We start from the raw sequence: 21446 nt of genomic DNA on the forward strand, positions 1-21446 counted from the left end.
ATCAGTACACCTCGTGCACCAATTCACGTCAGCCGATTTCGCTCACAGGACTCATATCCCAGTCAAACAAACACGCGACTGCTTTTACAGTCCATATAACCACTGTCACTACGAACTCTCATTCCTTCACTACTCAAACTATAATCAGAGCTAAGCTCATCTCACCGCCATGGCTCCAAGCCCCCAGGCCATCTCAGGATACCTATCCAGCCTCTTCAGCCTCGCCGGCAAAGTCGCCGTCGTAACCGGCGGTTCATCAGGCATAGGCCGCGAAATGGCAATTGCTCTCGGTCGCGCAGGATGTCGAATTGTTCTTGTCGCGCGACGACCGAAACCTCTTCAAGATACCATCGATCATCTTGCAGATCTTCATGTTACAGCTGAAGCGATCGTCGCTGACCTCTCAGACCAAGCTTCTGTGCGCGATGCGATTCATGCGATAAAAACGAATGCTGGAACACCTGATATTCTTGTCAATGCGGCGGGGGTCAATTATAGACCTCATATGAACGACCTCTCGCAGGGAGCATGGGATGAGACTATCGCTGTGAATCTCACGGCACCTTTCACACTTGGTCAAGCATTTGGACCAAAGATGGCTGAGAACGGCTGGGGACGTATCATAAACATCATCAGCCAACAATCCTTTCGAGCATTCGGAAACAGCGGTGCCTACGGAGCTTCTAAAGCAGGTCTTTTGGGTCTGACACGTTCGCAAGCTGAAGCATGGTCAAAGCATGGTGTTTTGTGCAACGCTATTGCGCCAGGTCTTGTCGATACGCCTTTGGCCCGGGCTACGTTCAACGATCCGGGAAAGGCTGACGCTCATGCTGCGAGGACGATGATTGGACGGAATGGGCTGCCGAAGGACTTTGCGGGTGTTGCGGTTTGGTTGGCGAGTGATGCTAGTGCTGCTGTTACCGGGCAGACGATCTTTGTTGATGGAGGGTATTCGTCTACATGAGGACTGAGTTCAGGGCTCAGCTTGAGTTATGATACAATGGACAACGGTGGGCTGGCCAGATTGTACAGGCTGCGATACATAGAGATAGAGGCTTTCACTACATACTATATTCAACTCTTACATATCCTCCTTTGCCACGTTATGCCTCACCCACCAGCGCATGCCTATGCCCTCTAATCTGCCTCTTATGTAAAGCCCTAATCGTAAACGCAATCCCAATCAACCCCACCGCCATCCCAACCATAGTAGGATACCCTCTCGGATAAACTGGCGCCTCAACCTGCTGCCAAATAATCAACGGCAACCACGCCTGAAACACATACGCCATCTGATTCATCGCCCCCGTAACCAGCGCACGCTCTTCATTATCATCACTGCAAATCTCATGCGCCCACGCAAACGTAAGTCCGCTTATCCCGCCGCCAAAGCCACAGAGCATGAAACATACCCACGTGAACGGTGTAGGGACTTTCCAGACCGTTAGACCGACGTAGGCGATTATCTTGACTAAGCCGGAAAACACGATGGCGGGCCAGCGGGCGCCGCGGAAGAGACTGTCTGATGTCCAGGCGTAGATGAGCGTTGTGATCACGCTGATTACTTCAACGATGGTGGGGTAGAGGTTTACGTCGCGGATGGAGTAGCCTTCTGATTTGAGCCAGAGGGGGAATGCGGGTTGTGAGTTTCCGCCGTTGCCGTTGTTGAAGAGAATGTAGAGAAGAACCAAGGTGTAGATATGCCAGCTCGTGAAGATCTTTTTGAACTTTGCTTTTGTGTAAGGTGATCGTTGAGCACGACCTTCAAGTTCCATACGTTTCTTGGCTAAGGCGATATCCTCTGGTGTGAAGTACCAAGCCCTGGTAATCTCGGGAAGATCTGGTAGGAAGAAGAAACCTGCTATGGCGATGGGGAGAGAAACAACTGTGTTGGTGATGAATAACCACTGCCATCCGTGATATCCATGCACGCCATCGAGGTTATGAGACCCAGCCATAAGATAGCCTGAGACCATGGATCCAACATTGCCCATGGCGTGGAACAAGCATGATCGTTTGGCAAGTTCGTCTTTGCGATACCATGAGCCGACGATGTATTGCATTCCAGGATAGAATGTACTCTCTGCAAGACCGATGAAGAAACGAAGGACGTAAAGTTGAGTGGCGTTTGTGCATTTCGTGAGAAGGATTGTGAGGACGGACCAAGTTACTTCGCAGGCGGGGATCCAGATACTCGGTCGGATGCGCGTCAATAACATGTTACTGAGCAGTTAGTATACCATTCATCACTGAAATAAGGGAGGGAGGCACCTTGGGATTTCGCCGATGACATATCCAACAGTCCAGCAAGTTTGCATATAGTTCAACTCATTTCCGAACAGATTCATGTCTTCTTTCATCCCAGACACGAACGCATTGTTGATGTTCACCTGCTTCGTCAGTAACAGTCCAGTCTCAAAATAAATAGTCTTACCTGATCTAAGTACTTAATAAAGTACCCCAACGACGCCAACGTCATAAGAGCAGCATCAAGCTTGAATAAGAACCTGCGCTCCTCGGGTGATTTGTCAAAGGTATCCCATATGTACGACTTCCAGCTCCTCTTAGGTGTCTCTTGTAGGACAGCGACAACAGGAGCGTCCGAGTCTGAGCCCGGGGTCAGGTCTTGTGCGCCTTGGACCTTCTCGGATGAAACCACTTTGCCTTTCTCTGCCATTGTGCTTCTAATTGAAAATGAGGCAAGGTTGAAGATGGTGGCTGATCGGGGAGAAAACTTTCTTTTAAGCTTATTTCCAAGTATGACGCTACGGCCATCATCCCCGGTCTCTATGTCTCTTCGACCCTATCAATCTTTACTAATTCAAGTAATATTTTCGCTCACAAACCGATGCGCGTTGCAAGCGAACAAGCGATGCATGAACAGCTTCTTTTCTCCCGCATCCCCTCCAATCAAGAATAGATACTGGACTGCTCATTCTGCACATCAATTGCGTCAGCCTCCGTTTCACGAGTATATTTCTGAAATTACTCAGATCTGCATTGATAAGGCCAAGAGCAGGAGTCATGTATCCGCGATTGTAACGTCGGGGTAGCTTGATGATTCGCCAGTCGCGCTGACGTGACCGAGACCTGGTATGTGGTGATTATGCAGTCCGAAATCTCAGATGCGGGGGACAGAACAAGATCCGAAATAAAGCTATAAATTACACCTCCCATAAAACATTCGTAGAAGTACTTATTATCTTAATAGGATTCGACTATACTAATCTATGTTATGCGATAGATAGGTTTGACAGGCACGCAACTCTGAATATCTAGCTCAGCCAGACAGATGATCGACTAGCCACTGGTATTTTCTGGAACATTACTTCGAGCACTAGTACGAGACAAGTAAACTATTACGAAACATTGAACTTTGGCAACATGGATCATTTGTGATAGAAGAAATGGTCTAGGTTAGGCAGCTCTGTCTTGGTCCAAATCACATTTCCAGATCGCCTTGATTAACCTTTAAAGTGCAGCAAGGTCCTACAACGAGGCACAGTGATAGCTTATATGGACACTTTATACCTATAATTGTAGCTGTTACACCAATGGAAGCCAGGCCAGCGCGTCTAGGATTCATTCAGGGAGATCGCCACGGTTACTTCGCTCATTACGTCACTCAAGGGCGGTTACAGGATATATGGAATTCCCCCACCCTATGCACTAAAACAAGGAAACTGTCATTGGGTTATAAGAATCTCTAGCCGTTCAAGGTTCTCATTAGCAGGTAACAAGACTCCGACGGCTATTGTAAGTCCAGTAAGGCCGGCGAAGGATACACGACACGCCTTGCATGGAATTTAAGGCTATAACCTATCTGATTCCATCCATCCAAGTCCACAACCAAAAGGATATTTCTCAAAGAACCTTAGAGCTGCCGCAACTAATCATAATCAGATCCAACCTCCATACTCTTTAGCCTCCACATCAAAACGATGGCTCCATCACTCAAGCCTCTGTACCCTTAACCATTCTCACAACATTCCAGTGAAGCAAGTCTCGTGTAGCTGTCGCATCTTCAAGGCTATCATGGCCTCTCCCTTTCTGTATGACTCTGCCCAACCGCTCCTCAACCAATTTCTTCAACGAAAGTCCAGTCGTTGCGCCGTGATTATCACCCTCGACAATAAGCGTGTCGATAACTCGAGGATGAATCCATCGCAAAGAAGTGAGATCTGATTTCACACCATGCCCAATGACAATTGTTTCTGGGCTCACGAACTTCCAAATCAAAGATCGTGCGTTTCTCCAGCCAAACACGCACTTCCTTTTGTTCCGTGCTTCATGCATCATCTTCCATGTTACACCTGACCACTTGGTGTTCAAGTGGCTCATTGGAACATCAGGCCAGATGAGTTTGTCGATAAGAACATGGCATGAAAAATAATCGATAAGCGTTAACCGTATCAACTCGCAATCGCCCGATGCTGCTGTTCCCATTTCACAGTCGATCACGACAGCTTTGTGTGTATCCTTTGTCGTTGACGATGGCGTTGCAGTGTACTGCCAGCGATTGGATATCTCTTTGAGGGTACGCTGTTCAGGCTTGTGTTTCTCTTCTTGTTTACAAGGAGGCCCCATAACATGCTCGCCACAGCAGGTCCATTTCTGTAATAATTATCAGCGAGCCTTATTTCGGCTTGAAAAGGTGAGAAGTTTAACCTTGTTGACTATCTTCCCGTCGTGGAATTTACATCGCAGTACTGGTCCGAGGGTTTCCTCTAGCTGTAGCTGATCCATTCCAAGTGAACCAGTATCGTCTGGAACATTACTCGGCAACAGACCTTGAGTGGCCGCATACGCGGGGATCTTTTTGGCGAAGTAATCTTTGTCGACTTCTTCTTTCTTCCTTGGCAAGCACTATATGGTTTAGATCTCGGTTTCAGGAATCAGGCAAAAGGATTCTTACATATGCTACACCTCGCACAACGTCTCTTTTTCTCGAGGTCAGTATCTGACAGGCGAGTTGTAATATAACCCTTTGATGATAAACATTCAGTTGAATGGACTAGTTCGGAAAGAGAGTCTGAATAAGAGGGCTGATGCAACATCAGCGCACTCAAGGGCCCGGTGGTATTTTCCATGATGGAGAACTCGAGGACGGAAGCGCGATGGTGTTGTGTTGTGTTGGAAGTGAGGAATGGAAATGAATGGTGAGGAAGGCAGCGATTCCGTGTGCAGCAAAGCTAAGGCGACTCAAACTTCGTGTCCATCAATAATAGGCTTCGCAATGAAAGGGATGTATTTTGGAAGAATGAAACTCAAAATGAAGATGAGGAGAAAAGGAACAGAAGCAAAAGCGCGAAATGGCTGTGGGAGGCCAACCAGTTCCTGGTGCGGGGTAAGGTGACAAAGGCAAATCAGGTACACCTGCATGTGTTGATAAATCAATTCTTAGCCTTAACCACGTGTAGACACTGCTAGTTTTCATGGAGGCCTTTTGAGTAGAACCTTATGTCGTGGGAATAATCTGCCGTGTTCCAATTACCTGCGCCAGCTGCCCAAAGTATATCCTCAAGGCTTGCAGTCCCTCAATTACCTGACCAGGTTGGGTATAGGAAAACTGGCTTTTTTCTAGATATTTATAGTCCAGGAACTAAGACCTTATGGAATAACTGATCTTAGGAGGATAAATATTGCATTACTTGTTGCAGTAACAATATCACAGGATAACAAGTCTTTTTCTCAGGAAAGCATGTGGGCTTGACTAGAAGAAACAACTGGGATTTACTATGGATTGAAAACAAATAATAAAGCAGAAGTCGAGCCGCTGCAGAAGAGCGATATTGGCGATGGCTCCCCAGCATATACAAGTGCTACAGCTTTCTGTGGTCAGCTAGCTTGGCTTCTAGCGTGTCAAGGTCCAAATCAAATAGCCACTGCATATTATCCTTCGTAGATGGGCTCTTACGCTCCGTATCCAGAAAATTCGATCTTTCCAGCTCGGACGACCTCGACATATTAGTCGCCCGCATCATCTCATGTATCCTGTCGATCTTATCCTGCCGCCACGACTGCCAAGTACTCAGCACCTTAGGCCAAACCTCATCATTCCATTCGTGAGATAAGGCCTTGGCCAGTGAGAAACCATCTTCCAAGGCCTGGTTCACTCCTTGGCCCGACGAGGCCGGCATGGCGTGAGCAGCGTCGTCTATCATGATAACATTTCCAGAAGATGACGACCAGCTGTGTAGCTCAGGCATGGCGTAGAATGGCCAGCATAATATGCCCTCCGGGCGCTTACATAGTTCGTCGATAGCATGTTTCGCTGTATCATGCCATTAGTCATAATCCTTCCGCAATAAAGCGGAAAGAGATGCTGGGTCGGAGGCGAGAGCCTCCCAACCTTTTCGATCGGCTTCTGGGTACGAAAACTGCGTTCCAATCATGAGATCTGACCCATCTGCCACTTCAGGAACCATGAACAGACTACCAGGCTTCCCTAGGATCGTACAACCAGCTGCAAAGTCCCGATCGGGCCATTCTACTGACTCCGTTGGAATATGCCCATATACACATAACAGATTAGTATAAACTGGACTAAGATCCGTGATGTGGCGTCTCAAAGTTGAATGAATACCGTCAGATCCGATCATCATTGCGGCGCGTTCTGTCCTGTCTCCAACCTGGAAGACAACCCCCTCAGGCGTATCGCTGATTATTTTCTCGAACTTCATATCATAGAAGATCGGTATGTTCCTCTCAGCCAGGGCCATCTTCATTTCTTGAAGGAGGGTGAGCCGATAGAGACAGTAGCAAGGGTGAGCGTACGGGCCATCCAAAGCAATCCCCGCCTTCCTCACGGTCTTGTCATCTGCGTGGATATTCGCAGATGTAGCTCTTCTCTTGCAAGCGACTCAAAATCCCTAGCTCATCGAAGACTCGGCACCCGTTAGGTGTGAGCGTCACGCCGCTTGAAAGGATGTCCGAATGTGCGCCCCTGGCCTCGAAGATACGACATGGAATAGATTGGAGATGCAAAGCTAGGGCGAGAGCGGTGCCCTGTATCCGTCGTTAGTCTTAAACACGCATCATTCACGACAAGTCTAGACCGACCCCTAAGCCGGCACCAATGATGGCGACACCGTTTGTTTTGATGCTCACGGACATAGTGAACCTTGCGTTGAGATTTAGGGAAAGTGTTAAAGGGCTGACAAACGTACCTTTCAAATTACTTTGGAGGGTTTATAGCGGCATATGCGGTCTTGATAAATTTGAACTACATGCAGTAAAGGACAGTTCGGAGCATTCAAACAAGTCCGACGGCTTGATTGTGTTAATCTAGACAGGGATTGTCAAAGTTAGATACCTTCTAACCTAAGCCACTTCCAGAGAATAGATAATCGATAAAGCGGAAAGGAGCGGGATTCGACAAAGTCCGAAATCCCCGTCGCACGGACTCGGCATTTATATGTATTTACCTTTCATCCTCCGTCACAATGGAAAAGTCTAGATCTAAACACGCGGAATGACTTTAATGTTGAGTAGAGTGACTAAATACAACGAAGCGTGCATGCTCATGACCTCCACCTCTATCTAATGCTTCATGCGCTCACCACGACCCTTCAAAACCTCAACCAAAGCAATCCCATCCTTCGTAGCCTCGTCCAGATCCTCCTCTGGCAAACCAAGCAAACTGTTCTGTGATTTCGCGGACAGATTACTCGGATCCTCCGGGAAGAAGGCCCTCGCGTAGAGCAACTTGCTGAATCCAGACATGTCTCCTCGCTTAACCTGCGCCATGCCCTCCTCATACCGTTTCTTAGTTGACTCATGAGTAACAGTCCAGTCTGAGTCAGATGTCTCTGTAACACGCTTGACGCTCTCAAAGAGATCTCGTTGACTGACGATGAAGCTGTTCAGGTAAACGGCCTTGTTCAAGAAGGTCGATACCGTGAGACTCTCGTCGTTCTCGTCATCCGGGAGTTCCTTCAAACTCAGAACTTTGGCAACAGCCCTCCCAACCTGCGCAAGCGTAGAAGTCGAGTTCTTAACATTCCCATCGTCATAAACCGTGAGGGTCTTTTTATCAAAGTCAAACCCAAAACGGTTCTCGCCGCCGGCAAGACTATAGTCGAACCAGAATCCACAACAGACTGTGATCCAGTTCATACCGAGCCTCTCAATCTCATCTCTGTTCGCTTTCGCAATCGGTCCAAGGATGGTGTCTGCACCGAGTTTGACCTGTTCGATGTCGCCAGCGTAGCCGTTCGGCATGATGTAAGGTACTCCAGCTTTAGCGGCTGCTTGGGCTAGTTTGCTATGCGTGTCCTTGGGTGCGTTGGGAGCCATGGTTATGATGAGGAATTGCTGGTCTTCCAAGGCGGCGACCAGAGTTGATTCGTCGTTATAGTCGATTGGTGCGACGATAATGCCGTTGGGAAGGCTGTTAGTGCTTCCTTGGCGTGTTAGAGCGGTGATCGTGTGTTTGCCAGTTTGGAGAAGTGCATTGGCGATGTGAGAACCGACTGTACCCCCGGCCTGACCTGTTCGTTAGTGCTGTTCAGTGGGACAAAGACTGAGTGTACTTACGCCGACGATTGCAACTCTCTCAATTTCGTTGGTGAAGCCCGCTGGCTGGTCCTTAGCATATCTGGCCATTTTGGTTGTTGTCAAATGAGAGGTTATGGTAAGAGTGAAGAGTTGTGAATGCAGGTGTAGTAGATGATCGTTATGCTTGATGAGGTTTCATTGTTGGAGGGCCTGGCTGTCTTTTATATATTCAGTTTCACTTCGTTGGTGCAGCCAAAATTTTCAATCGTATGTCATCTCGGTATTTTCGTATATCACGGCTTACAAAGTGAATCTCACTGTCCGTCGCATTCTCGGGATATTTCTGCGACTGTATCCACATTTATCCGGTGTATCGGACATAGCGCGGGAATAATATTGTTTATTGATGACTTGGAATAAGCCGAGATCAAAACACCGAGAGGGATCACAACAATCGTTCCACGAACCGCACTGCACAGCCCTACACATGATCAGAAGTCGGAAACAGACCGGCCATTTCATCTGTTTGACTAATCGGCTATTGGGGGCAGGATGACTTGATCTTACGAACGGCCATGGAGCGATAATTCGGGATTGCAAGGGGTTGGTCCTTCACTGTCGGGAGCTGTTCAGTTACTCAGCTATGCGGTGCTTTTCGCGAATCGAACCTGTATGACGAGTTTTTAATTTTTCATAATTAAACATCTCCATAGATACTGTGGTTATTACCACACATCTCTGTACTTCATGTAACTCCTCTGATAGCAAGTTGGAGTGTAGGTTAGTCAAGTTTTACACTGCTCGAGTTAGAAATGCTGATATAGAACCGTCCTCGATGCGTTAATCCCTCGAGGAAAGCTCAGAGAACTCTCTAATAATCTATACACTTTTATACGATGCAAGAGTGATGAACAAATGCTTTATTATAATAGCTCCAAAACTTATGTGCTGGACAGTCTGGGCGCAGAGTTGGTAGCGTTTGATAGAAAAGGCTATGCGTTACGATATCTTCATCTTCAAGACTTCATCTCAAGCCAACCCCACGACCAATACCGACAGCAACTATTTAGACCATTCAAGAAACAGAAACAGCCTTCCAGATTTATGCATTCATGTGTTGTTCAGAAGGCTTAAAAATACTAACTATACTCTCTAGTTGACAGCAAGAGGGCAATGAAAGAAGAAAACAATCCGACCAAAGACGCAAGGAGAGCCCAACCCATATTCCTACTATACCGAGAATCGCAATATGCTTCAACCTTGCCAGATGCAACATAAACTTCAGTATTTGATACTCCAGTTCCAACCCCTTTGTCTGGTACCTGAGTGAATCCCCTGGAACCAAAGATTTCAGGCTTGTAGCTTTTCCATCTCCTATCGCCCGATTTCTGGCTCGGTGACTTGCGAACCTCCTGCTGTACCGGAACAATAATGAACTGAGAGCGATTGCGGCGCATGGAAAGCTTGATGAAGTAGGTTGGCCGAGCTCTAGAAAGTGCCGTCAACTTTGTGACAATAGTCAATTGATGAGGCAATGTTCCCGGAAACTGCCATCGTAGAAGTTGCGAACGCAGAGGAAGCTGTGGAAATGTGCCATTTTGTAGATTCCACATGATAGAGAGCCAAAGTCGAGAAAAACATCCATAGTAACCTTTTCGGTACAAGTGACATGGATTGTTGATTTCATAGCCTTCCCCATTGATATAAACGAGTGGAATCAACGGATCTAGGAAGTCATAGATTGGATCGTAAACGTTCAAATCTCCATCAAACAGGAGTTGAAGGACCTCTAGATGTTTTGGACAAAGGTATTCGTTACCGTAGGGCTTCCGCCGGTTATCATGAGATTTCCAAGATTCGATACCTAGGCGTCCGCTCATCAAAATGAACAAAACAGTTCGAAACAGAGTTCTCTGTTCTTGTTTGACGTGAAGCTTCTCCTGATCAAGAAGAGCACGGAAGTGATGCAATCTACCATAAAAAGCAGCTGCAGTCAACGGACCCCCAGAGCCGAAATTAACGCTGACAGATGGGTCTGCTCCAGCGTTGAGTAAAGTATCGAACAAGCTGATCTGGCAGTGTACTGTTCCTTTGACACATTGAAGCGCAAAATTAGACCCATCGAGGCCGAGACCACGGAGTTCATACTCATATTTGGGATATGAGACTACGGCCCTGCTTAGGGTATCGGTCTCACAGTCCCTCCAATTGATATGAGGATTAGATTCAAAGAGAAGAGGGAAAATATTCCTTCTATCGCGCTTCGATAGGGCTGAGAGAATTGCCTCCCTATGATCTTGACAAGACAGGTCAATTCGTGTATCCGACATCTCCAACAAGGATCGAACGTTCGGTAGATTTCCCTCTCTCAACGCCCATACTAATGGTAAGACCCCTTCAAACGGCTCTTCAATATTGGCGCCAAGCTTCACGAATAATGGAACGAGGTTGGATTTACGGTTCTGAGCCGCCAACCTAAGGAGGTGGTCTGGACTGCACACCTTTGTATTTGTGTCGAGAAGAATTCTAACGGATTCTTCATCGGCATACTGGACAGCGAGCTCCAAATTAGTACGAGATCCTGTCTTGAAATTGACGTCTGCACCTCTGTCAAGCAGTCTCTGTAGGAAGTACCTTCGATTTGGCGTCCTTGAATGCCTCAACGCAGCTTTCAGAGGTGTATCTGGTCTTATTTTATTAGGGTTCGGGGAAAGCCTTTCAGTCTGAAAAAAGCTACAAGATCCGTTCACATCTGCCTTAGCTTCAAGCAGTGCATCAAAAGCTTCCATGTTGTCGACTTGTATTGCTGCTATCAGGGGTCCCGGGGTGCCGTTATCAACTTTCGCTTTTGCGAGCAATATGAACTTCCAGATGGGTTCATGCCGATTCTTAATGGCTAGGGTAAGGGGAGATGGTGATAACATAGGGAATACGTTGAGTTTGTCCCCCGCTCTCTCCCACAAGTCTCTCAGGATGTGAAACAGTCCGTGGATGGACATTACCTGGAGGGGTGTCGATGCTATTTGTAGAGATGAATACCCTAGGCCTTTTCTCACGAGGAGAGCTCTCCGGATCTCCATTTTTACTGAGAGACGCCTCCAAGCCTGGAAAGTCCGGCTACCTTCTGAAATCGGTTCGAAGAAGTTCCGTAAAAGATTCGAGAGTTCAGAGTCTCTGAACCTAGGCGAATCCATTTCATGGGCATGCCAAAGTACATGCTTAACTATATAGGGACAGCGAACTGTAAATTCAAAACAAGGATCAGCTAGATCAGGTCGTTTTTGTGCAGCGACCTGGAGAAAATGTTTCATGCGTGACTCCGGACTTGGTGGCACCCGGGCCAAATCCCTTTGAAGGAACTTGATAGAAGAAATAGCAACATGGTGATGTGATTCAAATATGCTGTAATGATGCTTCTCGATGTATTCTCGTGCCGACAAGTGTGAGAATCGCCAAACATTCGACTTTCGATCGTAGACAAGCAAGTTTCCGCAGATGCTCTGGATAGTCTCTGGGGTGAAAATTGTATCAGCCTCTGTCGAAACGGAGTTAGGGTCGATCTGCATCACTAGCGACAGTTCGGAAGGCATTAATGGTCTGAATGCACACAGAACCCATTGCAAGGCTCGCCTAGCTAGCTGTTGTTCGTACGAGGACATCTCTTGCATCTGATTCCAGACAACATCGTAAGCACCTTTGAGTCCGGTAGGCGAGATTTTGATTTGTTCCCTGATATTCTTTTCGTTCCATATCCTGAGCCGATGGATCTGGTCTACCTGCAGTGCTGCCCATTGAAACATGCCTAGACTTTTTTCGTGGAACACTGCTTTGACCTCCTCCCGAAGCTCGGGACTTAGATGGGCCCAGCGAGAATCTTGAAACAGCCTATCGTCCACATAACAGGAGATGTCTTCTTCATTGTCTGTTACCTCCATCTCCATGAAAGGTGTACCCCTGAAATGACGTAGAATGTCCTCATCATGTCTGCTGGAGATAAAGACGCGGAATTTTGAGCTGCCATTTGCGAGGCTGCTCAGGACTCTCATCAGCTCCTCCCGAGTATTTCTATCGCACTCATCAAGGGCATCCAGAATAATCGTAGTTTTGGAATAACTTTCGATAAGCTTTCCAATCAGATTTTCGCAGGTTGGTACATCAAAGGTTGTACCATTGAGTGCAAGTCTGTTTGGCAGATCTTTAAGAGCGACGTGAATCGTTCCCCTTTCAACGTCCTTGACTGGATTAGATAGCTGACGAAGGATGCTGCGGAGGATACCCTGAGGACTGCGTCGATTCTCTTCGTCCCTCTTACAATAGAAAAAAGCCAATGCCTCATTCGTTTCAACCTTCTCAATGGAATAGTCGACTACTCTTGAGATGAGAAACGTCTTGCCGGCCCCAGCTATAACTTCTTAGCCCCAAATAAGAATGAGTTGGAAAGTTGGTGAACTTACGATTTCCATACAGAATGGTTACTGATGAATCACTTTCCTCCCATCGAATGAACTTCTCCTTTTTCAATATCCACTCACAGGTGCCCGCCGTTCGCTTGCCACTGACTTCCTCGTGGTGAGCCCGATATGAAATGGCAGAAATACTTTTAAGAGTTTCGCATCGTTCAGATTCGTCAATTCGCACCAGTAATTCTCGGACTCGATCCCCTATTTCAGTAAGAGATGGCTGGATGCTTCTGAGCAAGTCGAGAGATTTGCGGGATAAGGTATGAATCAGGATTTTTCGACAGTCCTCTCCGCGATCTATGACCTTTTTGTGTTGTGCTTCCAGGTCCTGATGGATGCTCACTAGTTCGGATGAATTAAGTATCGCCGTGGCTTTACGTTTGACTTTATGCTGGCTCGAAATCAAGTAGCAATACTTGAGAGCACTGAGAAGCGCCGAGTAAAGCTTGATGAGTTCCTCGCGCAAGCTATCGAGGCCTTGTTGACTAAGTTTGACCTCATCCTGGGTCCCTCCGGTATGCATGGACTCTTGTGTGTAGACCATCTCTAAAACGCGACCAGAGAAGACGAAGTGCGGGGTCGAGGCGAGAAGTTCAAGGACGGTATCTGCTTGCTCTCGTTCGGCCAATATAGCCTACAAGAAGTTAGATTGCCAATCAGGCCATGGGAATCGGGGCATATAATACCTGCAATATGAATCGAAAGGCTGCCCATGGAAGGGCCGCATGCACAGGGTCAAAAGAAGAGACGACATCGCCAATCCCTTTGAACTTATCCAACCAACGGATTATGTTGTCAAAGTACTTCTTGAACCTGTGACTGGCCCTTCCAAGCTCTTGCTGCTTTTGTGCTGTCTGTTTGATGAGTGCATCGATCTGTTCGGTCCCTGTCGCGTTGAGCTGTATGCTTTGTTCAAGGGAGGCTAACCAGTCTCGCACATCCGCTGGAAGATTCTCACGAGCTTTCGCCCAAAGGCATGATGAATTGCTCATAATAAACTCATTAGGTGCAGAATATATAGGCCATGACAAGTGTTGATAGTACAGCAGAACAATCGTGCATATAGCAAAAAAATACTGAGGTTAGGCTTCACCTCTGAAACATGTAAGCAGTGGGGAAATTCAGCTGCATGACCAACAGAATGTCGCCACGTTGGCTGCAGTTGCTCAGCCTCACTGTGCGCCTGCGTGTCAGCCATGTATGCCCCCTTTGCAGGTAAAAGCTATTATTAGTAATTTATGCCTTTGAGTAGGTTGAAAATGTAAATAAAGAGACTCTGATCAGCTAGTGAATAAATACTTAAATTGGTTTTAACACCAAGCCTCTTGGGTGTTCATTCTAAGATATGGCAGCACCCAACACAAATGACTCCCATTACATTAGACATAGCTACACGTCCTTGGGACAGCTTAGTACTCGTACGATAGTGAAGGCCATTACTTCGAGGCTCGTCGAGCAGCGACCTTATAAAAAAGGCTCCCATCGTAGATCCCTCTGATATCCTCCTTCATCATACGCCCATCATCCGGCCATAGCAATATGTAAGTGGCCAGCCCTGTAAAAGAAGTTAGTCTTGCAATAATAACAAAAGACGCCAATAGATTTTTCTTACACTCAAAGAAAGCACCACCCCATCCAATTGGATCAGCGATCAACCTCTGCCCCTTCATCAAATTACTCACGTCCCATATGGTCAAATAATCACGACCTTCCGCATACTTGGAGAAAATGTCCTCGAACTTCTGTGGAATGAAGCGTCCTTCAGTGTCATAGGTTCCAGTGTCGCTGCCATGCTTGTCCTTGTGAATGTTGTCGATGTGGATTCGGAAGAAGGGATCAGGGAGGAGCGAGGACTGCGTTGGGTATGAGAAGTTGCCGTGGATGACGAGGACCGAGATGAGAGACAGGATGATTCCGTATCCTAGCTGGTAGAAACCTCTAAAAGTATCGAGTGGCCATATCACACCATCGTGATCCTTTACATCGTTAGTCATAAATCGAAATGCTTGATGAGGGCAAGTACTTTGTCAAAGAAATCGCAATGTTGCTGGAGAACCTGGAAGAGATCAGCAATTCGTTCTGTAGAGTATATAAAATGCTTACCGTTTGATCGCGATGTCGATCAGCCCAGTCATCATCGGTCGTTCCTTCAGGACGCTCATGAGTAGCAGCAAGATTGGCTCTTGCAACGCCTGCGAGTTGTAAGTTAGCCAACATCTCCAATACCAGCTGCGGATGCTTACCTGCATGGGCCAGTCTGGGCTTGTCGATCCCCGGCTGATATGGCTTTCGCTCAACAGTCACGGGAACTGTATCAATTGAAGTCGTAATAATAGAATTAGGATCGACCTTTAGCGCATCGGAATAAGACTTTGTGTTTTTGGGATCGTTGAAGTCCATCTTGGCGATGTCGAAATAGCAGTATGTCAAAGTTCGTTGGATAGACTGCAAAGGAAGGTGTATGAGGCTGGTTTATATTTCATGCTGCTGCTAGAATGGAAGTTTATTTGCAGCGTCTTTTGGCATGTGAAGACGACGATGTAAACAAGTGACGTCATTGATTCAAGCTAAGTCATAAGAACCACGCAACTTTCTGGTATGCGTAGTTGTTAATACGGGGCAACATATGTGCGAACAATACCGTCATTGAACCGTAGGTAGGGATTGTCTTATCATGGTATTAATAATTGCCGCATCCTCGTTTGTCACGCCATGTTTCAGTTTATGAAAAGTCAATAGCAGAGTTGGAGTAGCGTCATCATGACTCCAAAAATCCCTGCCCAAACGTAAACAACCCGACATAACTTTATGAAGCATTGGCACTGTCATCATAAAATCATCAATGGCAACTCAGTAGGTATAATGGTCTATAATAGCAGGAATGATTAAAAAGTAGCTTGATCTCTTTCTTGGGATTTTCCGCCAAGTTCCGCAAAGCTTTATTCTCCACATACGCCAAGTATTCCCGCACTCTTTCGATATGGATAAAGCACTACAAGCTGGCCTTTCAGCAGGCATGTCCGCTGTATCGGGCTTTCATTCGAAGAAACCTAACTGGGCAGACCCAGAAACTGCTGGTGCCAACGTTCTTCCTACATCATACTGCCCAGAACCTAGTTCTCGTGTTGAGTTTCCGAGTCCTCAAAAGCCCGTAAAGGCTTCGCATATCTGTATTGGCGCTTGGTCGTGGGGCGACAAGTCTACATGGCAGTGGGATGAGAAACAGCTTCCTGATGTCATCTTGGCTTGGAAGACGCTATATGAAGCTGGTATCAATTTTATAGACACAGCTGAGGCATACGGTGACGGAGAGAGTGAGAGGATAATCGGAGAACTCGTCAAGAATATTCCTCGCGAAAGCATTGTTATACAGACGAAATACTTCAGCACTCCTCTGAAGGCTGCCAACTTTATACATCCCGTCGACGCGCCCATTAAGAGTCTCAAGGCCAGTCTTCAGCGCATGAACCTCGATTACGTCGACATTTACCTAGTCCACGGCCCAATTCATCCGCAAAGCATCGCCACTATTGCCGAAGGTATGGCTCAATGCGTTGAACAAGGCCTCGCCCATTCAATTGGCGTAGCCAACTATGATGTTGAAGACGTTCAGAAGATCAATGACGAGCTTGCAAAGTTCAACATTCCTCTCGCGACCAATCAATGCGAGTATAACATCCTCCGTCGCTACCCCGAACTCACCGGCAACATCGAGAAGTGCAAAGCTAGCGGCATGATATTCCAGTCATATTCATCTTTAGCCCAGGGTCGATTGACTGGCAAGTACACCAAGGATAACCCGCCGCCCAAGTCACACCGTTTCAGCAGCTATAAGATGGAAGACCTTGAGCCTGTACTTGAGACTTTGCAGAGAGTTGCTGAGAGACGACGCAAGAGTATTGCCGCTGTTGCGTTGAACTATAATATCAGCAAAGGGGTCCTGCCTGTTGTTGGAATCAGGAACGTTGAGCAGGCGAAGTGTGCTATTGAGGCCCTTGGATGGAGACTTACGGATAGTGAGATGGCTGAGATTGATAAGGTTAGCATTATTGGAGATAAGACTGTGCTTTGGCAGCAGGGATAGTCACTTGGGGCTTTGTACGGACTGCTGTCTGGTTAAGAGTAATTTAAGGATAATAGATATAGATGTTCTCCAACCTAATCTATACCACTGAAACCTTTAAGGCCCAGGTTATGACCATAGGCACAGATGCAAATTGCTTGCGGCGTTGCCGCATTCACTAGTTTTTCCGAATGAGAAAGAGTTACTACAGTGGCTGCAGCAGGTAATCCCTCGCTCGGGGGGTAATGAAACTTCTGACGTCAAAGCAGAGTGTCACAATGAACTGGTCTAAAGGCCTACTGGTAGGATACACTACACTTTTCTAAGTCTTTTTCGCCCCTCAGGATAAATGTCCTAAGTTGTCTTGCCTCCCCAAGGTAATGTAATTCGTAGCGAGACCCCCCAAAGCGATTGGTTGAGAGGCAGCATCACAATGCCTGCAACAATGCGCTCACAACTTCAGCTGGATTGACTACCAGCCACCGGAATATGTGGCTAAGTGTGATAGGCTGTTCTGTAAATTTCATGCGGGTGCCAAGTCGGGCTGAATGGTCGTATTATGCAAGACCCTACTGGATTTAACGCCCGGCAACGCCATAATATGCAGACTTGGGCAAAAATCACGGCTGTGCTTACGCGCTGGCGGTAATTGAGAAGGCAGGCTGTGATGCATAGTGGCCTGGTTCATGAGGCTCGAAGACACCTGGTAACTTCTACTGCCATTCCGCCATTTCTGGTTGTTCTAATATCTAATCCCTCCTATGTCGCATGTTGTTCTCGGAGAGCATATTTGGCACGTTCATTCAGCAGCATACACCTCGCTCACCCTCCGCGGCAACAAAGTAACACATCATGCCCGAGGCTGAGGAATATACAATTGGCTGGATCTGTGCTTTGACCAAAGAGCTCATCGCAGCCAAAGCATTTCTCGATGTTCTCCACGATCCCGTTGATAACGCAGCGATTAACGACGACAATAACTACACGCTCGGCAGAATTGGAAAGCACAATGTTGTTATTGCAGACTTGCCGTACGCCAATACGGTCTGGTCAATGCCGCAGCTGCCTTGAAAGACATGACTCGGACGTTTTCTAACCTGCGAGCTGTGCTCATGGTCGGAATTGGTGGTGGCGTCCCATGCACGAAAGATATCCGCCTGGGTGATATTGTTGTTGGATCTGTAGGTCGAAACAGTGGCGGCGTCATTCAGTACGACTACGGAAGAGCGATCCAAGGCGAGGAATTCACTGTTACTGGTCATTTGAACCAGCCACCTATGGCGTTCCTAACAGCTATGAGTGCTCTGCACGCTAGGTATGAGATGGAAGGTCACAGCATTGACAGCAACATCGATGAAGCACTCCAAAAATACAAGCGACTAGGCAAGAAATACAAGAGGCCAGAGGCTTCCACCGACAGATTATACAAAGCAGACTTCGTTCATGAGGGAGGCGAGGGCGTAGTCTGTAGCAATTCTTGCGGCGATGACAAGCTGGTACACAGAGACGAACGAGACGAGAACGAAAACAATCCTTCCATTCATTGCGGCTTGATAGCATCAGGCAACCAATTGATGAAGGATGCACTTTTACGCGATAAGCTCGCATCGAAGCATGGTATCTTGTGCTTTGAGATGGAAGCTGCAGGGCTGATGAATCACTTCCAGTGCGTGGTCATTAGGGGGATCTGTGACTATTCTGATTCACATAAGAACGATGAGTGGCAAGAGTATGCGGCTATGGCCGCCGCGGCCTATACCAAGGACCTACTTCTTCAAGTAGCTCCGAGCAGCGTGCAGAAGGAGGAACGAATTGAAGCTCTTTTGGGACAGGGTGAGTGATTAAGCATGCGGTATAATAGCTAATATATGATTACTGGAAGCTAATAGCAATAAATAGTGAATGAAAAGGTTGATGATATTCACCAGATGGCCACGGAAAGCAGTCGTGACATAAGATCTCTTTCGTCCAGCGTTCACGACAATGCTATATCGAGATGGCTCAATCCAGCTGATCCATCTGTCGATCACAACAAGGCTCGCGAAGCATGCCACTCAGGTACCGGGCAGTGGTTGTTAAACAACCCTCGATATCTCACCTGGAAGTCCCAGATGAATTCCTTTCTCTGGCTGAACGGGAATTCCGGTACAGGGAAGACTATTCTAAGCTCGACTGTCATTGAAGATATACGAAACAGCCCTCTCCCCCAACTTCGCAACTGCGCAGTACTGTACTTCTACATAACATTCACCGACAGCCAAAAACAGTCTCTTGACGCTATTCTTCGATCCCTGATCAATCAGCTTTACCGTAGCCGGCAAGAGACTCGACATCCAATCACCTTACTCTATTCGAAATGTGGTGATGGGAGTAGTCAAGCAACTGTAGAACAGTTGGAATCCACCTTTCGCGACATGCTTTCAGTTGGGGGAGATGTCTTCGTCCTGATTGATGCACTAGATGAATACCAGAACCGGAGCACCCAACGAGATGATCTATTGACCTGGATAGAAAGCTTTCACAACGAGCCAGTCAACACCAATCTCCTTGTTACAAGCCGTCCGGAACATGACATCAAGACTTCTATCGAAACGTGGGCTGATTCTGACAGTATCATATCCCTAAAAACAGACAACGTGGGCAGAGATATTTCTGATTACGTCCGTGATGAAGTGACCAAGTCCACAAGCTTTCGTCGATGGCACGGTCATACATCAACCCAGAATGACATCGTCAACACCTTGACTGCGAAGGCAGATGGAGTGTACAGTCCCCGAGGGTCCTCACTTTCATTGAGAAAAGCTAATGATTGATCTTAAGGTTTCGTTGGGTCGCACTGCAATTGGAGCGCTTGAAAGACTGCATCAACAAGGAGGAGGTCAATACGACTCTTCAGACTCTTCCAACCACGCTTCAAGAGACATATTACCGTGTATTGAACGAACTTACAAGTATTAGGAGGAAGTATGTCATTCGAATCCTTCAGTTGCTAGCATACTCGGATATTCCAATGAAACTTGAAGCGGCTGTCGATGCTCTCGCGATAAATCTTATAGCACCACCCGGTTCACGCTTCATTATGAAAGAACGTATGCCATTACCAGCTGAGATATCGTCACTTTGCTCTACATTATTTGTCGCAGTTTCTAATACCTATCGACGCAGCATGCGCAACAGATTTCATGATCCGACATGGACATCGTATGATTCGACAATAGTACTGCAATTAGCCCATTCGTCCGTGAAGGAGTTTATATTATCCTGCCCCAGGACCGAGTTCGACGGCTTATTGACCAAATCTACCGCAAGGTTGACGATCACAGAAATATGCCTTGTCTACTTCCTGGAAATGGATTATTCCTTGTCCGACATAGACCTGATGAGGACACACCACCTCATACCATTTGCTACGGACATTTGGTTGCGAGGTGCCTACTGCCGCTGGTCAAGGTTCAATACCTTTACACACTTATCAATGGAGCTCTTTTCGAATCACTTGTTGTTCACAAGATGGAGGGGACTGATTGAGAACATGATTTCGAATGAGAAACCATGGCTCAGACTTTGTTGTCCATCATATCAGGATCAACTGTTTTACGCAAGCTGGTCTGGGGACGAAACTTGCGTCAAGATGCTGCTAGACGCAAGCGCCACGAAGGATACCACAGCGTGGAGGCTTGATAATGCCCTCTATATTGCCACCGTATTTGGCCATTTAGAGACCGTTACGCTTCTCGTTCGAGAAGGCGCTGATGTCAACGCCGAAGTAGAAAGAGATAACGTCCTTTGTGCTGCTGTCGACGCTGGCCGTACAGATATCACTGCACTTCTGATTAAGGAAGGTGCCGATGTCAACCGCCAACAAGGGGCATTGGTCAATGCTCTTGAAGTTGCCAGTAGATCCGGCCGTTTGGATATCGTGGAATTACTGATTAAGCAAGGTGCTGATGTCAACGGGCAATCAGCCACTGGTACTGCCCTTTGCGCTGCCTCCTACTCCAGCCATTTAAATATTGTTATGCATCTAGTAGAGGCAGGTGCTGATGTTAACGCTAATGGAGCATACTATGGCACTCCCATTAGCGCTGCCTCTGCCACTGGCAGTTTGGACATCATTACATATCTAGTGGAGAAGGGTGCTGATGTGAACGCTCCAACGGGAAGCTTTGAAAACGCATTACAAGCTGCTATCATTTTTCAACAAGACAGTGTAGTCAACCTCCTTCGAAATTATAAAGCCGAGCTTAGGTACGTCGACATGTCAAACCTTCACTGTCATGTTCAGCCTTATTGTTATCGAAGATTGGAGCTCATCTTTCACGGGCGGTGCAATCCTGATACTTCAAGCGCCGCTAGAAAGGTGCCACTCCATGCGATGACGCAAGGAAAACGCTTGCTTAAATTGGTTCAACTTCTAGTCGACC

General features: G+C 47.1%; 12 protein-coding genes across 13 annotated transcripts; 4 read left to right on the forward strand and 8 right to left on the reverse strand.

The window, feature by feature from the left end:
- Nucleotides 1–169: 169 nt before the first annotated feature.
- FOXG_15727 (uncharacterized protein) lies at nt 170–964 on the forward strand (the record flags this gene model as incomplete). The annotated part of the gene is made up of 1 exon (XM_018395843.1): nt 170–964. The coding sequence occupies one exon, from the start codon at nt 170–172 to the stop codon at nt 962–964; it is 795 nt and encodes a 264-aa protein (XP_018256132.1).
- Nucleotides 965–1103: 139 nt separating this feature from the next.
- FOXG_15728 (uncharacterized protein) lies at nt 1104–2677 on the reverse strand (the record flags this gene model as incomplete). The annotated part of the gene is made up of 3 exons (XM_018395844.1): nt 1104–2223; nt 2272–2390; nt 2435–2677. 3 exons carry the CDS (start codon nt 2675–2677, stop codon nt 1104–1106), a joined length of 1482 nt encoding a protein of 493 aa, XP_018256133.1.
- A 925-nt stretch (nt 2678–3602) lies between these two features.
- On the reverse strand, nt 3603–5278 carry FOXG_22125 (uncharacterized protein). Its single transcript, XM_018402523.1, has 3 exons — nt 4916–5278; nt 4669–4866; nt 3603–4614 (listed from the first exon to the last, which is right to left on the reverse strand). Exons 2-3 carry the CDS (start codon nt 4744–4746, stop codon nt 3955–3957), a joined length of 738 nt encoding a protein of 245 aa, XP_018256134.1. The 5' UTR covers nt 4747–4866; nt 4916–5278; the 3' UTR covers nt 3603–3954.
- A 544-nt stretch (nt 5279–5822) lies between these two features.
- Nucleotides 5823–6209, reverse strand: FOXG_15729 (uncharacterized protein; the record flags this gene model as incomplete). The annotated part of the gene is made up of 1 exon (XM_018395845.1): nt 5823–6209. One exon carries the CDS (start codon nt 6207–6209, stop codon nt 5823–5825), a length of 387 nt encoding a protein of 128 aa, XP_018256135.1.
- Nucleotides 6210–6287: 78 nt separating this feature from the next.
- FOXG_15730 (uncharacterized protein) lies at nt 6288–6722 on the reverse strand (the record flags this gene model as incomplete). The annotated part of the gene is made up of 1 exon (XM_018395846.1): nt 6288–6722. The coding sequence occupies one exon, from the start codon at nt 6720–6722 to the stop codon at nt 6288–6290; it is 435 nt and encodes a 144-aa protein (XP_018256136.1).
- A 94-nt stretch (nt 6723–6816) lies between these two features.
- On the reverse strand, nt 6817–7116 carry FOXG_22126 (uncharacterized protein; the record flags this gene model as incomplete). The annotated part of the gene is made up of 2 exons (XM_018402524.1): nt 6817–7008; nt 7063–7116. The coding sequence occupies 2 exons, from the start codon at nt 7114–7116 to the stop codon at nt 6817–6819; spliced, it is 246 nt and encodes an 81-aa protein (XP_018256137.1).
- Nucleotides 7117–7469: 353 nt separating this feature from the next.
- FOXG_15731 (uncharacterized protein) lies at nt 7470–8607 on the reverse strand (the record flags this gene model as incomplete). The annotated part of the gene is made up of 2 exons (XM_018395847.1): nt 7470–8487; nt 8539–8607. The coding sequence occupies 2 exons, from the start codon at nt 8605–8607 to the stop codon at nt 7543–7545; spliced, it is 1014 nt and encodes a 337-aa protein (XP_018256138.1). The 3' UTR covers nt 7470–7542.
- A 907-nt stretch (nt 8608–9514) lies between these two features.
- FOXG_15732 (uncharacterized protein) lies at nt 9515–14011 on the reverse strand. The gene is made up of 3 exons (XM_018395848.1): nt 13646–14011; nt 12954–13593; nt 9515–12901 (listed from the first exon to the last, which is right to left on the reverse strand). Exons 1-3 carry the CDS (start codon nt 13949–13951, stop codon nt 9639–9641), a joined length of 4209 nt encoding a protein of 1402 aa, XP_018256139.1. The 5' UTR covers nt 13952–14011; the 3' UTR covers nt 9515–9638.
- A 159-nt stretch (nt 14012–14170) lies between these two features.
- FOXG_15733 (uncharacterized protein) lies at nt 14171–15495 on the reverse strand. The gene is made up of 5 exons (XM_018395849.1): nt 15203–15495; nt 15063–15151; nt 14983–15015; nt 14572–14935; nt 14171–14514 (listed from the first exon to the last, which is right to left on the reverse strand). The coding sequence occupies exons 1-5, from the start codon at nt 15357–15359 to the stop codon at nt 14396–14398; spliced, it is 762 nt and encodes a 253-aa protein (XP_018256140.1). The 5' UTR covers nt 15360–15495; the 3' UTR covers nt 14171–14395.
- Nucleotides 15496–15711: 216 nt separating this feature from the next.
- Nucleotides 15712–17131, forward strand: FOXG_15734 (alcohol dehydrogenase). 2 transcript variants are annotated; one of them, XM_018395851.1, is made up of 2 exons: nt 15712–15973; nt 16028–17131. In XM_018395851.1, the coding sequence occupies exons 1-2, from the start codon at nt 15940–15942 to the stop codon at nt 17041–17043; spliced, it is 1050 nt and encodes a 349-aa protein (XP_018256142.1). In that variant the 5' UTR covers nt 15712–15939; the 3' UTR covers nt 17044–17131. The 2 variants fall into 2 exon arrangements, with proteins under 2 accessions (XP_018256142.1, XP_018256141.1); XM_018395850.1 differs by having other exon boundaries at nt 15712–17131.
- A 743-nt stretch (nt 17132–17874) lies between these two features.
- Nucleotides 17875–19835, forward strand: FOXG_15735 (uncharacterized protein; the record flags this gene model as incomplete). Its single annotated transcript, XM_018395852.1, has 3 exons — nt 17875–18053; nt 18218–18855; nt 18922–19835. The coding sequence occupies 3 exons, from the start codon at nt 17875–17877 to the stop codon at nt 19833–19835; spliced, it is 1731 nt and encodes a 576-aa protein (XP_018256143.1).
- A 662-nt stretch (nt 19836–20497) lies between these two features.
- FOXG_15736 (uncharacterized protein) lies at nt 20498–21401 on the forward strand (the record flags this gene model as incomplete). The annotated part of the gene is made up of 2 exons (XM_018395853.1): nt 20498–21270; nt 21383–21401. The coding sequence occupies 2 exons, from the start codon at nt 20498–20500 to the stop codon at nt 21399–21401; spliced, it is 792 nt and encodes a 263-aa protein (XP_018256144.1).
- Between the last annotated feature and the right edge of the window lie 45 nt (nt 21402–21446).

Source organism: Fusarium oxysporum, chromosome 8, assembly GCF_000149955.1.
Source record: "Fusarium oxysporum f. sp. lycopersici 4287 chromosome 8, whole genome shotgun sequence".
In the NCBI taxonomy this organism is placed as follows: domain Eukaryota; kingdom Fungi; phylum Ascomycota; class Sordariomycetes; order Hypocreales; family Nectriaceae; genus Fusarium; species Fusarium oxysporum.